Here is a 15,620-nt window from a genome sequence, read left to right as displayed (position 1 = left end):
CCAGCACAGTGGTAGGCTTTGGTGGAGAAGAAAAATCTCACACGTGAGTGAGGCTATGATTCAGGAAATGGCTTTGTGAACTTAGAAAATATTGCTGATGTAAGGTGATCTGTTTTGTTACCAATCTACACTTCACCAGCGAGGCAGCTTAAGGAGGATTTTGAAACAATGACATCATGTTTGTTCTCAAGATCTCAGGATCCTTGCTTGGAGGTTTGTCTGATGTGAAAGACAATTTCCTGGAGTGAATTGTGTTAACATAGTAGTAGCCTATTATGACACCACACTCTGGAGTTCAAAAAGAGACAGGGCCGCTTTAAGAGAGAAACAGGAAGTTGTAACTCGAAGCCATCTGAATGCTAAGCCAAGGCAGAATGCTAACAGGGTAGCAACTTCAGTGGTGGTGTTTATTCTTAAGCCCTCAGGCAGCCAGACTGCCCTAGGCAAATCTTGATAAAATAACCCTTTTCTAGGTTTTTAGTTAAGGAATCCTAAGAAGACCTGCGAATGGAGAGACAGCAAGTGTCAGAGAAGGACAGGTATCAGTTTCAACACGAGGGAGCAGTGGAGCTGCTTGTCTTTAATTTTTTGCTCATCCTTACCATTTTGACAATCTGGTTATTTAAAAATCATCGATTCCGCTTCTTACATGAGACCGGAGGGGCGATGGTGTACGGTGAGTGCAGAAATTGTAGGATTGATGTGAAACTTGTTGCTTGGGTGTAATTAGAGACTTGTGCTCAGATGGCAAAGTACCGAAACTGGAGAAAATGTGTTGATTGAAAAGTCATTAGCTTGATGAAAGGTGCTGCAGCATAATGAATGCTCATCTCTTTCCAGAGGAGCTGCCGAAATTTGCCTTGTCACAAGTGTAAATGTCACAGTCCTATTCTCAGGCAGCAGCCCAGAACTGGAGTCTGTTGACAGATGCAGTCCATTGTGATGTGAGGAGTCAAACTGGGAGCTGTTTGTGTTTGTAACACAGACTTTGAGAAGTGATGGTTCTGCAGCCACAGAGCTCAGCATTCTCTAACAGGTGGGACTGATGGGCATTAGAAAATTCTAGGAAAAATAGCATCATGAAAATGCCTGAAGTAAATCCTCTCAAGTCAACTAGTTTTCAAGAAGAAAATTGGCAGAAACGTACTCCACCCCTTCTAATGGAATAATTGTGCCCAAATCCATTTGAGTTATGTGAGCAATGTTTTATTTTCCTATAATACACAAGAGTTTCTTTATATTTCTTTGTACTTTTAATTTCTTAGCCTGATTTCAGACTTTCTAATTTGTCATTGGCATCACTAGTATTATTTGCTAAGTATCTTTCTTTGGGTGGGGGAGAGACTGTGGAAATGCATTTGTTTAGCATCTTAAGCTCCCAAAGTGTTGCCCTTCCTGTGTAATTTACCATTTCATTCCTTGCAGAAATTTTAATGTAATAAAATGTGACAGAAATTACCCAGATTATAACCTCATCTTTGAACGTAAGATGCAAGACACCAATAGTTTTAAAACTGATCTTATTGATGAAATAATTCCCTTTACCATTTTTATCTCAGCCTGATAATGGATAAGAACCTTGAAAACAATGGAAACAGGTGAGGCGTTGCTAAAATTCATACCGAGGAATATACTTTGACTGTATTTCGTTTCCCTCATTTTGGAAGTCCTGAAGCCTTTTACATCCCTGAGGTTCAGGGAACGGTGTCAGTGCACATGGTATGCTGACACGTGGTGTCCTGATGATAACAATGTATAGTAGTCATGATTGGACACCACAAGAAATGCTTTGCCTTAACTGGATCCCACTGTGAGGTATTTAGGCCAGGAGGCAGAAGTTTCAGGCTAAGCAGCATGATTTCTTTCAGGAGACTGCTGTGCTGATCCGTTCAGAGCAGGGTTAAATTCCTTTGTGTTGAGGGTCTGAAATCACACAGCAAAACTCTCACTTGAGGGGGAAAAGTCACAGTCAGGTTGAAGAGAAGCAGTCAAACAGAAAGGAAGTGATGTCGTCAAATGTAAAGCCAAGGCTCCAGTCGCTTGCCCTTCTCCATCATCAGCGGACCAGGGTCTTTCTCTGACGTGGCTAATAAATAACCAGTGAGGAAATGGGATGTAATCTGAGAAGCCAGAAACAATGGAATCCTTGACATTAAATAAAAGGGCTATCTATGGTTTAGCAAAACAACACAGATTTTAAAATTATAAATCTTTATTAAAGGGAAGGATTTCTGCACAGCCCTGAATTTGATTGAACTATGACTCATTTACCAATTTCAGTTTATCTATGATGGAGATACTGTTCTGTAAGGCTGTTGATTAAATCTGGTGACCTACTAAGATTAAAACATTGTACTCACAATACATAAATGTATAACTTTCATTTGGAACCTGAAAAATTTCAAATTACCTTTAATCTCCAAAAGCTCCATGAAATTTGAAGTTGTGGTAGACTCACAAAGTACAAATATTAGTGCACTGCCCAATAGCTGAGAGGGCAGTTCTCTAAAACGATATTCTTAAAAGAGTTTAGGCTTAAGGTTTGTGACAGTGGTATTAAATTGAGCTGTCTGATTTCTGTCCTTTCACAATTTATTTTTATGTGAAAGCTGTTGAAAACAAGTTCTGAAATTGCAATGTTAAAGTTTTATAAAAATTATGAAGACATGCATATATATGAGTATGTATCACTTACTATTATTCCACTACTAGAATTTTTATTATCCTTGAGTTATCTTGAACTGTATCAATCAATGGAAAGAGTTTTCTTTTAGTGTTGTTTAATTCTTTTTGGTGTTGGCATAGAATTATAATTGTTGGAATATAAGAGGATTTTAGAGGTTACCTTCTCCAGCCCTCTCATTATACAGAGGAAGAAACTGAATCTCAAAGAAGCGAAGTAACCGCCTCAAAACTGAACAGCCACTCCTAGCAATGTCCATGTGCTTTTGCTCATCCTCATGTCTAATAAGGTCATGTTTATCTTAGAAGAGCTCTCACTGATTGTCTCTTAAACAGTCCATATGGAAGGTGTTAGTGACGTCTCACATTTCTTCTGCAGGGATGATCGAAATGTTACATATGAAATGTTTATTAGGGACTTTCTGTCCATGACGTAATAAGGTAATCTGAAATTACAACAGAGAAACAAGATGGGACATTCTAATAAACGTTTTCGAATGATAAAGGGAAAAGCGATGCCAAGTGAATACGTTGCTTAGTAGCTATGAATGAATTTGAAATTCATAGATAGGGAAGTAGCCTTAGAGAGCATAAGTTTAATATTCTCATTTCACAGGTGAGAAAACAAAGACTAGAAAGGTAGAGGTTATGTAATTAGTCAGCTGCTGAGCTGAGATTCATTCTCCATCTCTAAAAGATGCCAAAGATAATTTAAAATAAGTCAGTTCTCTCAACAGTCGCCGTGGAGAAAGGCTATGTCAGTGAGACCCAGATGCATCTTCATATTATTTGTGCTTTCAGGAGTAGGCAGATCAATTCTATTTTCTGGGAAGTCCAAGAGTGAAATTTCAGAATAAGACTATGCAAATCCCTTCCTCATCAGAGGATGAAACCCATGGTTTTTGTGGGGTCCTGCTGGGGTCATGATGATAATCAATGGGGAAGAAAAGAAACAAAACATGGTTAAAATGTAAACTTTTAAAAGTTTCTTTCTTTACAGGAGATGAACATTTCAGAGTAAACTGTGCCTCCCTGATCTCCATCCTACAGATAGATACACTTGTGATGAAACATCTTCTAAGATTTTGCCCTCCTGTATCTAATGCTTATCAGAATGTGGCTAACAGCTCCTCTCCTTAGCTGACCACTGCGCCTGCTCTCACGAGCTCTTTGTAAACTGTCATTTTTCTCTGTATCAAGAACCATATGTATTTTCTAAAACAGCGAATTTCCTGTAACAGCCCTGTCTGCCACCTGCCTTACTGCTGTTATTCCATTGATGTTTTTCAAATGTCTTTTAGAAGGCATAATAGGTGTTCATGCATTTTACAGGGACTCCTATTAGAATGTTCTAGGGAGGAGGGCCTCAGGATATGAGCAGTTACAGTAAAATGACAGAGTAAGTGATCAGAACTTTTAATTCCTCTTTTACTTATTGTTAGAAACAATTTCCAAGTTGTAAACCTTAAAATAGGTGCGTTGCTTGGTTGGACTCTGTTCTTTGGAAATGAATCTGCTGCTTCAAATACAAATAATCCACTATATGAAAATTAGTGTTTCTCTTGGTATTAAGGGTCACAGGATGCTTTTAAAATTAACGGCAGCATTATATCAATATTTTTGCCTCACCGGGAACAGTAATGTGTAATTGTGTCTCGTGACATTCTATGGCTCTCATTATTTCAAAATAGAAGGACTAGAATCCATAACTGGTTTAAAATATGAGCCATGTTTATGTTCATTTAAATTGGACTAAAAGCTTAAGTGACTATTAATGGCCAGAATATTGATTGACAGCAGCTGGTGCACTTAGCGCTGCCCACTCAGAAGCCTACATCCCCTGCTCTTGCTCATAAAAGAAAAGTTGCTCCTTGTTTCCTGCAGCATTAGAATTTCATCCTGCTGCACTGGAGTCCCCAGGTGAGGGTTGGGATCTGAGCTTGGGGCCAGAACAATTTAACCTCTTAGAATTCTACCTCCGATCTGAGGGCCTCTCATTATACTCACAGCCTCTTAAGTTCTGTGGAAATTTTGCTCACTATTTAGTGGGTAGAAGTGAAATTTAAAGCCACAGAGTTTAGATTTTGATTTCATTAAACTATTTCATATTGAATTATTAAATTATGCCTGATCCTCCAAGTATGCTTACCAGTTTAATGGGGCCAATTTAGGTCACTCAACAGCATGTTTTCCTGATGCTGTAAATAAAAACAGTTACATAGTGAATCACCAAGGTTTTTTTGTTTTGTTTTGTTTTGTTTTGTTTTTTTAATTTATTGGGGTGACAATTGTTAGTAAAATTACATAGATTTCAGGTGTACAATTCTGTATTACATCATCTATAAATCCCATTGTGTATTCACCACCCAGAGTCAGTTCTCCTTCCATCACCATATATTTGATCCCCCTTACCCTCATCTCCCACCCCCCACCCCCCCCTTACCCTCTGGTAACCACTAAACTATTGTCTGAGTCTATGAGTTCTTGTTTCTCATTTGTTTGTCCTGTTCTTTTGTTGTTTTTGGTTTATATACCACATATCAGTGAAATCATGTGGTTAAATCACCAAGGTTTTAAAAGCTATCTTTCTGTAAAAGTTACAAGGCATCTATTTCATCTTAGCAGTGCTTGAGATTCCTGAGGATAAAACCAGGTTGTTGGACGTGGTGTGGCCCCACTTTATTGATCCATTTCACTGTGCTTCAGTGTAGCGCTGCTCCCGCTTCCTGACTGCCAGGCCACAGGCCAGGCTGACTACAGCTTCCCGCCCTTCCCCCTTGCCTGCAGGTCCTCCTAGAGGCCTTTTACTTTTGCAAATGTGGCATGCTTTAGAGAGAAAGTACTGGATCCTCTCTTGGGGATTTGGGTTTTGAAATCCTGATGATTTTCTTTTTTTTTTCAGTAGCTAGATGCATTAATTTGGGCAAGTGACTTAACCTCTGGCCTTACTTTGCTCATCTATAAGATGACAAAGAAAGGAAATAGATATCACTAACCTGTCTTACGGCTGCAAACGTCTTTCAAAATTCAGGCCAAGACTGACTTCAGCCATCAGGCATCTCTCAGTGCTTCCAACCCAAACCAGTAGCTTTCCTCCCAGAATCCTGTCAACATATAATGATATCCAGTCCTTTTCCCCAACGGGATTTCCCTTAATGTCATTTCACCACTCTTAGTTCTTTGGACCCTGCTCTGATTCTGAGTGTTCAGTAAATCCTGTTGAATTTTTCTCAGAAAGGTGAGGAGAGCAAGTTATGCCATCAGAACAGTGAGTGCTGCTCCGGGTTTGGGGCTTTGAGGCTGGTGCCTGTCCTGTGAAGATCGGGGTGGCTCTGGTTCGATTGGAAGGGTTCTGCAGGAAAGATACTTAGGGTTAAGAGCCCAGTGAACTAAACTTGCTCTCCCTTTTAACATAAAAAGTATCGATTTTAAGGAGCTTCAGAGATCAGGGCAAGGTTTTCCATGCTGTAAAGTGTTAGCCAAAGGAAGATTGAAAAAGTGGGACAAGCAGAGGTGTATTGCTCTCTTAGATTTTTAAAAGTCAGTTTTAAGAAAATAACCTCCCACATAGTCTGCTGTGCTTTTGATTCCTTACGGACCTACAGAGGAAGAAGCCCTTCAAGCAAACGGCAGTGGGGCCTCAAAGAATCCTGTCTCATCAAGAAAATGAATTTATAATTCAAACTATTTAAAGAGATCATATGTATAGTCTAAATTGAATTCAAATTATATGTTTTGAGAAGTGCAGACATGAGGAACCAACATTTGTTAACATGCCTCACAACAACCATTTTTATTGGGGAAACTGAGGCATCAAACAACTAAATAACAATAACTTGCCCACGGTCACACATTTTTAAATGTCCCACTGGGACTCAAACCTTGACAGTTTGACTCCATGCGGCCACCAGGTGTCACAATCCTGGGTGTGTTTATGTGTGCATGTGTGTATTGGGGGGAGGTATTACCATTTTCATGTTACAAATGAGGAAACTGACACTCAGAAACATAAAGTAACTTGCTGGTAACCTATAGGTCCGAGCTTCAAACCCAGGGCCAGAAAACCCATGTTCTTTCACTTATACGTGTATTCTAGAAGAGTTACTGTTATTTAGTAAATGTCTGCTTTGTGCCAGGTGATGGTACCTAGGGAAGTTTACAAAGAAAGCTAGAGACTGAGATATCTAACTGTATACATTATTGCTAATCCTCACTTCATCCGTGCAAAATAGGCACGGTGACCTTTAGTTTGCATATAAGACATTGAAACTCAGAAAATTTACAGCTTGGCCAAGGCTGCACAGCATAATGGGCAAGAACTCCATTTTTGAAAGCGAGTGCTCTCAAACTTTGGCCACAGTTGTCTTCTCATCAGCGTCAGCTCTTGATGTGTAACAAGTCAGGTGTAGGGAAAGTTGGGGAGAGAAGGTGGGTAGTTCAGTTTTTCTTGTACCTTGAAGCTTCAGAAATGTTATGCTGTCCATAGCAAAAAGCCCAGCTTGGGAACCATAGTGGGAGCACATCCATGCCAAGTAGCTGGCTGGAAATGTCCCAGGGAGAGGGATGAGGCTCCGGGAAACACCTGCCCCAGCGTCAAGGAAGGCAGTGTTGCCAGTCCACAGTCGTTCTGGCTTTAAATGCCTGTGGTTGTCAGATGGGTGTGGAAGGTCCTGAAAATAGTATGGGAACAGACTGTGTCTCATTCATGTGGATCATACAATATGGGCTTTCGTCATATGTTAGTTTAATTGAATTGAATTTTTGGAAGAGGCTGAAGGTAGAATCATGAATTACGCCTCTGGGCTCTCCCAGCTCTATGAAGCCTGTGTGCGTGAGCCGAGACGGCATGGATTTGGTGGAGTTCCACAACTGGCATATTGGTGGGGACTCTTGTCTTCTACGAACGTGCTTCTCACGATGTGGCCCCTGGACCAGCAGTGTCAGCATTGCCTGAGAACTTGTTAGAAATGCAAACATGTGAACCCCAACCCAGACCCACTGAGTCCAAATCTCTGGTGGGGTCCAGCAGTCTGCATTTGAACAACCTTCCAGAAGGTTCTGATGCACTAAATTTTGAGAACTACTTCACTAAGGAAAATAAAATTGAACATGCAATTCCTAGTTTTGTCTCCCCTATTTCCTCCTATCTTTTCTCTTTCTCACTTCATTGCACCCTGTGATGAAGAGGGGTTTGGGAGACAATCTCTTTTGTTGGGCAGTCCATCCCTCTTACACTGTTTACAATACTTTGTAATGTTTCCACCTTTGGTTTGAGAAAAAGATCGACTTTTGTGTAAACATTATAAAGTAAGAAATCATTTTGTTTTAGTTGGTACGTATCTGTATATTTACTCTGGAAACTTTTTAAGCTGATTGCAAGGAAGGATGTTAGCTATGTACAAGTTGGTGATTGAGAATTTCTAGAGAAAATTTATCGATAATGCTATGTTAGGAATCCCAGACTCTTGTGAAATGTGTGTGTTGTGTCTGTATGTGTGTGTCTGTGTGTGTCATGTGTATGTATTTGAGCGTGTATGTATGTTGTGTATATGTGTGTTTGTGTATGTTGTGTGTTTATATGTGTATTGTGTCTGTGTGTGTCTGTGCATGTGCCCATGCATGTGTGCATATATGTGTTGTCTGATATGCGGCAAGGATGGGGCAAAATATTGGCCACCCCATCATGGTGGAAGATCTGAGGGTTGAGACTTTCTGTCACTTCCCACAGTGTCTGTCCTCTGAGGAGATAAAAATTCTGAATGAGGCATCCTGAGGTGGAACAGCTTCGTGGACCACTTTCCACTTTGGGATGCCATGGGACACTCTTGCTGGCTGGCGCCCCATACCTGTTCTGAAACCCGAATGGGACTCTTTTCTTCACCAAAATGAGCTGATAGTGAGCCAGTGCAAAGCAATAGATTGTGTCCTTTTAGCAACACCCACACTTTCCTTTAGTCGGTTGAATTTAGAAGGTCGGTGGGAAGGCAGAAAAAGAGCAAAAGCCTAAATAACCAGATGGTGTTGCCTATTTTTACTTTCTATCCCTGACTAATCTCAGGGCAAATCTGAACTGTTAAAAGGGAAAATGTTAGGAACTGCTTTTAGCATTTGAAATTCAAACCCGTATCATGTCCTACACATGTTCTGACAAAGATTTGATAAGATGGGGGAGGTGGATAAATATCAAGTAGAAAGTTAAAAATTGTGGAGGTGGCACTTCAAGTCTAATATGTGTGAATGCTGTCTTACAGACACTTAAATGGTGTCCACTGATTTGGATTTCTTAGAATATTTCTCACATCCTTTCCTTCTTTCTTTCCACATTTGAATCCCTTGTTCATATTTTTTAAAATCTGAATGACTGAAATAACATTACGGACTCCCTGCCTTAAACACTCTCCCACTGCAAAAAGCCATAATAATGATAAAGAACACTCTTCCTTAGGCTTTTTTTTTTTTTTTATTCCAGTCATCTTGAAATTCCTTTACTCAAATTCCTTTGCTAAATTCTTCTTCATGTAAATAGAAATAATTTCCAGTGTTAATTTCTTCTCTGTGTCCTCACCGTATCTCTCTCTCTCTCTGTCTCTTTTTTTTTTAGTTTTTATTTTTTTTTTAATTAAATTTATTGGTGTGACAATGGTTACTAAAATTACATAGGTTTCAAGTGTATGATTCTGCATCTCAATTCTCTTTTCCCTTTTAGATAATTGTCTCCAAATGCAGTTTCCTCTGCTCCAAAACAACAAATCTGCTTTCTAACAAAGGACTCACACATCCTTCCAAAAGACCGCCTTGCCAACCATGTCTTCCTCTTGGATACCCTCTCTTCCTCAGCTGAGCTGGCTCCTTGATCGCAGCTGCCTAGTTAGCCATCCCAAACTACTTGACATGCCCGATTTACACAGCTCATTAATTTTCGTGTACTTCTCCCTAGAAAGTCCGAGCCCTGTTCTTTGCTTGGTGAGCGCCTACGTATCTGTAAGATCCTCCTCTGTGAAGCATCCCTGACACACTGAGGGGTAGAGTTAGTTGGTCTCCCCTTTAGGGCTCCTTAGGACTTTCTACATTCACTTGTTAAAAAAATAAATAAACAAAAATATTTATATCTGTGAGGATGCATTCAGCTGCTAGTAACAGAAAAAGACTTAAGCATTAAGGACGTTTATCATCTTCCATAACTAGAAGTCCAGAGAGGAGGAGTCTCCAGGGCTGGTTGATTCAGCAGCCTGCTCTTGTCATCAAGGACCCAGGTTCTTTCCTTTTCTCTGCTCTGCTCTTCTTGGTACTGACTTCAATGTCAGGTTGGCAGCGACATGGGCATGACAGTTCCTGGTTTCCCAAACAGGCCCAGGAACATCCTGAGGGAGAAGACAGTCAGTCATCTCTCCTCTGTCTTTCTTGGAATGTCAAAACTTTTGTAAGACACTCCCTAGTCAGCTTTCCTTGACTTTTTATTGACCAGAAAAGGGTCACATACTATTCTAGCACCAGTTATCAGCAAGGGGAATGGGAAGACCTGTGGAACTAAAAATGATTTCCACTTACCATAAGCACGTGGAGCGGGGTGGCTAGCTGAACAAATCTGGGCTCTGTTGGGAAAAAGGGGGATGTAGGCTGGGTTGGCAGTCATTGGTGTCTGATAAATTTATAAAGTTGAAATATTATATAGTTTGAGGACTTACCTTCTTGTGTTTTGATAAGGGAGAATGCCTCATTTATGTAGCTTATGCTTGGTAGCCACTCAACGCATAGAGGGTGAAAGAACCAGAAAACTCAGTTCTTCTACAATCTTCTTGTATTTCTACCTTTACTTTAGCCTCCTAAATCCTCTCCAACATCACGTGGCACTTAAATATATACCTGTGTGACAGTCTGATTAGATATGTGCAGACAACTGGGCTTGTCACGTTGTGTGACTGCAAGTGACACCCCCTACAGAAACAGCATTTGAGGGCGCCTGCTGGAGTGTGTCCTGCAGTGTGGCAGTGTGTGTGACAGTGTCTGAACACACTCACGGGTTTAACATAGGCAAAGGGAATTTAGCACCTTGTGTTTTAAAAGCAGTTCCGAAATCTGTTTCATTGTACGTAAATAGGATCATTGCATACCGTAAGTCCCTACCCATATTCCTCTCGGAAAAGGCCCTTCAGGGAAAAGCTTCAGCATCATGTAGATTGATTGTCAATAAGATGCAGGAGAATTGATTATGAACTGCAGGCTCACTATAAGAAGAGACTAGACATTTATATAATTTATGAAGTGATCCCCCATAAGTCTGTTATCTACCTGTCACTATGCATGGTTATTATCGTCGTGTTGTGCTATATTCCCTTTGCTTTATTTTACATCACCGCGACTATTTTGTGACTACTAATTTGTACTTCCTAATCCCTTTACCTTTCTCACCCAGCTCCCAAACTCTTCCCATCTAGTAAAGTTTGTTTTCTGTATCTACACTGTACACCTGAAACTAATGTAAAATAATATTGGATGTCAAGTATAATTCAAAATATATATAATCACAGGGATATATAAGGAGCAGTCAATAATATTCTAATAAGTATGTACAGTGTGAGATGGGTAGTAGACTTATTGGGGTGATCACTTTGTGAGGTATATAAATGTCTAATCACTGTTGTTTTGTACACCTGAAACTAATAAAAAAAGAAAAAGAAGAGACTTAAAAAATACTTGTACCTTATGCTTACTGGAAATCAGGATCATAGGACTGGGGAAGAGGAAAAGGGCTGGTAGGATTTTAATATTTTGTGATCAGGGCCATATTTTATTCATTTGTCTAACTCCCACAGTTCTAGAGCAATGCCTTGTGTGTCTGGCATGAAAACGTGAGGGAGGGAAGGAGAGGAGTTTTCTCATATTTTCAAAGTGGTGAAGCGACAGCCAGTCCAGAAAGACAAGGCTCATATTTCTCAATACACATTCATTCAGAGTGCTGGTGAGGCTGTTCCATCCTTCCTCCCTCCCTCTCTGCTTTCTGGTCCCACAAAATATACACCTGTGTGACAGGTGTATACACTGTGTTCCCGCACACCAGGCTTCTGCTCTGAGAGTTCTAGTCTAAGCTCTGCATCGGGTGTGATGTTCCTTACACGGCACATGTTAAAATGTTGGTCACTGACTAACTACATATACTCAGAGGATCCTTTTCTTCTCGGCTCCAAGGGAGTTTGTGGACTTGGTGAAATTGGGTTATAGTTCTTCCTAAGTGTTTGGCTTTTCTTGAGGAATAATAGATGAGAAATAGCACCGAGACTGCCCTAAACAATCTCATTATCTAGTGGGGGAGACAAAGCCAAGGGTCTGTAAAGCAACGCTAAATAGTATATTTTTATAAAATTGGGCCTAAGGGGTGGAGATCAAACACCGTGAGTTCTGTAAGAACTCCAAGGTGAGGGAATTCGTGAGCACAGCCCCACAGATGGGATTGGAGATGGAGTTTGTAGCATGGGGAGTGCTTTAGGATGAGCTGTATTGTCCAACTCCATCCTGGAGCTATATACTGTGGGGAGAGGTCGGTGTTCACTAGAGAGCAGGTCCCCACGATTGCCACCCCAGGTGCCTGGATGTTCAGACTTGCAGGGGCAGGGGATGCCTCTGAATTCAAATTTCTGCCTGGAGATGGTGATGCCACCAGCTGGCGGGGGACAGAACTCAGTGAAGTGTCATGCTTGTGAGGATACAACCAGGAACCAGGGCTAAGCATGCATGTGCTGGGTGCCACTGCTTTGCGGGACAGGCTTCCTTCTTTTCTCCTGAGCAGGTAGGTTTCTCATTCCTGATTCACCAGTGAGAGTGCTGGTGTGTATCCATAAGCCAGCAGCCAGTCTCCCACTTCCTTCTTCTGTGCACAAGAGGTTGGAGCTGTCTTTATCCTGTACCTTTGTGTGGGTAGAAAAACAACTCTCTTTCATTAGCGTTTTCTTCCTCCTAGCAATCCTCCTTTATCTGTCACGTGCTTTCATACAATATCGTGCAGGAGTGGGTTAACCCAACACTTCATACATGGTCTAACAATTAGGTTCTTGAACTTGTTGCAACAATGTTGCTAATCTTTTTTGATATCAGAGGGATTATTCATTATGAATTTGTACCAACTAGACAAACAGTTAACCAAGTTTACTATTTGGAAGTGCTGAAAAGGCTGCGTGAAAAAGTTAGACGACCTGAACTTTTCACCAGCAATTCATGGCTCTTGCATCACGACTATGCACCAGCTCACAAGGCACTGTCTGTGAGGGAGTTCTTAGCCAGTAAACAACTGTATTGGAACACTCTCCCTACTCACCTGATCTGGCCCCCAATGACTTCTTTCTTTACCCGAAGATGAAGGAAATATTGAAAGGAAGACATTTTGATGACATTCAGGACATCAAGGGTAATAGGATGACAGCTCTGATGGCCATTCCAGAAAAAGAGTTCCAAAGTTGTTTTGAAGGGTGGACTAGGTGCTGGTGTCAGTGCGTAGCTTCCCAAGGGAAGTACTTGGAAGGTGACATTAGTGATATTCAGCAATGAAGTAAGAAGCACTTTTTCTAGGATGAGTTCGCGAACTTAGTTGTCCGATCCTTGTATGTGTGTCAGAATATGGCTGAAGCACGGTGTGGAAGGGTGCCTGTCAAAAGCACTATGGGTAGGTATCTGGCCTCTGGCATTAAGGAGTTTCCAGGTGCTGCTAGTGCAGTGGGGGTGCACATTCGGTGTGTATGTTTGTTAAACAAGCACACTGAGGCTGTACTTCCCCCACAAGCCCTTATATGCTGCAAGTGGTGTCCTCTCAGCCCTCGGGGTTGGGGAGAAGCAGGGTTAGAGCATTTTGTCTGGTGTGTTAATTTGGGTTCTCTGAGAAGCAGAGGCTGGGAAGAAATTAGTTGTGCACAAGATTCCTTGGGGGAAACTCCTTTGAGATAAAGTGGGTGAGGAGCCTGTGCGTGCATGTGGGGACTGCTTCAGACTTTGGTCCAGCCCCGACCCTGTGGAGAGAGGGAAGGAAGGCAGGCTGGGTGGGGGAAGGTTTAGGCTGGGTGCAGTTCTAAAAAACAAGGCTGATTGGGTGTCCTTGAGCCTTGGTGGCCTTCAGAGGGGTTCCATCTCCCTGTCAGCACCCCTGCTCTGCTCAGTCTTTGTCCGACCTCAGCATGAATACGGTTGTGGACTCCAGGGCACAGAATCTGAAGCCATGGTCAACTGCACCCCGCATTGTGGGAGATCTGTCTGAGCGGTGCATTTTCATGGCCATTACATCAGGTCACCTCTGGCAGCAAGCAGCTTACTTGGTTTACTCCAGAGCGCCTTTTCTTGAAGGCTGGGACTAGAGCTGCTGCAGAGGGTGAGGCAGGGCCATCTAGGTTTTGAGGCCTTGTATGAATTTCACCACAGGGGCCCAGGTACTCATTAGGTACTCATTATAATGACAAATACTTCGTTTCCCTGTTTGGGAGAAAAAACAAAAACAAAACAGTGGATACTTCATGTTTACTTCTTGTTAGGGCATTGAAAGCACATTGCAAAAATAGGTGGCTCGCTCTCTGAGAATACTGAATGGTGTTAATACAGGTTCTTTCTGTTCAATCCCCAGGAGGACAGGATCTTGTGCTTTAAATCCCACATGAGTAGAGAGCAGAGGTCATAGTGTCATTCATGGTACCTGCCAAACAACTGTTAGAAATATGAATCCGTCAGAGTTGAAGAGTACTGAAGAAAAGATGTTCCTGCGCAGGCGCCCTAACCTGCTTGCAGTGTAGATGATACGTCTCCCTTTCTCTTTCCTGACTAGTTTTATGTTGTCGTTTGGCCCCATACATGGAAGGCTGCCCACTGTTCTATGGCCGATCAAGCCACCCCTCGTTTCCTCTTGCTAACAAAGGTTAGGATACAGCATTTCTCACTATTATGGAGGAGTGGGCCAAACACTGAAGAATAAATGAGGTAAAAATATCCTGGAAAGAAATCTGTTTTCCTTCTTACCTCTCACTCTAATTAGTTGCCCAAGTGATAGTTCTTATATGACAATCTGATTGTTTTATTTTTTTGCCTAAAATCTTTTAATAGTTCCACATTGCCATTGGGTTAAAACTAAACACTTCTTAGCATGGCAGAGGAGCCTCTGTGCTACCTGGCCCTCACCTATGGTCTGCAGTCTAGAGCTCTCTCTGATCTTCATCTCGATCTCAATCTGTCTCCTTCCATTTCTTCTCTTCTTGCACCACTACTGACTCCCTAAATCGACCAGATTTTTTAAGCCTTTCTGTATTTATATATTACATTAGTTAGGTCATCCTAGTGACTGTTAAAACAGAAACACTAACATTTCAGTGACTGTACAACAAAAGCTACCTTTTCATTCACATAATAGTCCAGGGCAGGTATCCCTGCTTGGTAGATGGCTTTCCCCACCTGGTGCCTGGGGCAGGCTCCTTTGTTCCCTCCCCATCCACCTGGTAAATGCAGAAAGAGAAGGGAGAAAGCTCGTGTGCTTCTTCAATGTTATGGTCCGGAAGTGACACGTATCACTTTTCCTTAAATTCCTTTGTTGAGAGCCCACCAGGTGCAGGACAGCCAGGAAACACAATCTCTGGCTGAGCAGTCACTTCACAGAAGCGATTCTACACATTGGCAAACGTAAGTCCTGGGGAGCTTTTTGCTGTCTCTGCTGTTACTCACGTGTCACCAACCACATGTGCAGCGTGGGTCCCAGCTCATTCCCTGATTCAGCTTGTCTGGACAAATCTTATGTGACCATTTAAGATTCATCCACAGCTTCATCATTCAAAGGACTTTGGCGTGTCTCCTCTCTGTACTCACATAACACAGAGTGCTTATCAGCTGTCATAGCACATGTCATGTATTATAATTGTTTGCTTATTGGTCTTTATTTTGTAAATTTGAGCTCCTGTAGGACTGGGATTGTATTTTTA

The 15,620-nt window shown here is 41.7% G+C and overlaps 1 protein-coding gene across 3 annotated transcripts in view; it reads left to right on the top strand.

Annotated features, from left to right (window-relative positions):
- The first annotated feature begins 342 nt into the window (after nucleotides 1-342).
- SLC9A9 (solute carrier family 9 member A9) overlaps nucleotides 343-15,620 on the top strand; it is a 530,083-nt gene continuing 514,805 nt past the window's right edge. Inside the window, exon 1 of one of the 3 annotated variants that reach the window (XM_033090169.1) lies at nucleotides 343-676. In XM_033090169.1, the coding sequence (XP_032946060.1) occupies nucleotides 508-676 (169 nt within the window). In that variant the 5' untranslated portion in view covers nucleotides 343-507. The remainder of the gene's footprint in view (nucleotides 677-15,620) is intronic. The other 2 variants (XM_033090158.1, XM_033090162.1) reach the window with 2 other exon arrangements.

This window comes from Rhinolophus ferrumequinum, chromosome 2 (assembly GCF_004115265.2).
Source record: "Rhinolophus ferrumequinum isolate MPI-CBG mRhiFer1 chromosome 2, mRhiFer1_v1.p, whole genome shotgun sequence".
Taxonomy (NCBI): Eukaryota; Metazoa; Chordata; class Mammalia; order Chiroptera; family Rhinolophidae; genus Rhinolophus; species Rhinolophus ferrumequinum.
The sequence above is the reverse complement of the archived record's forward strand: the minus strand, read 5'-3'. Positions and strand labels throughout refer to the sequence as shown.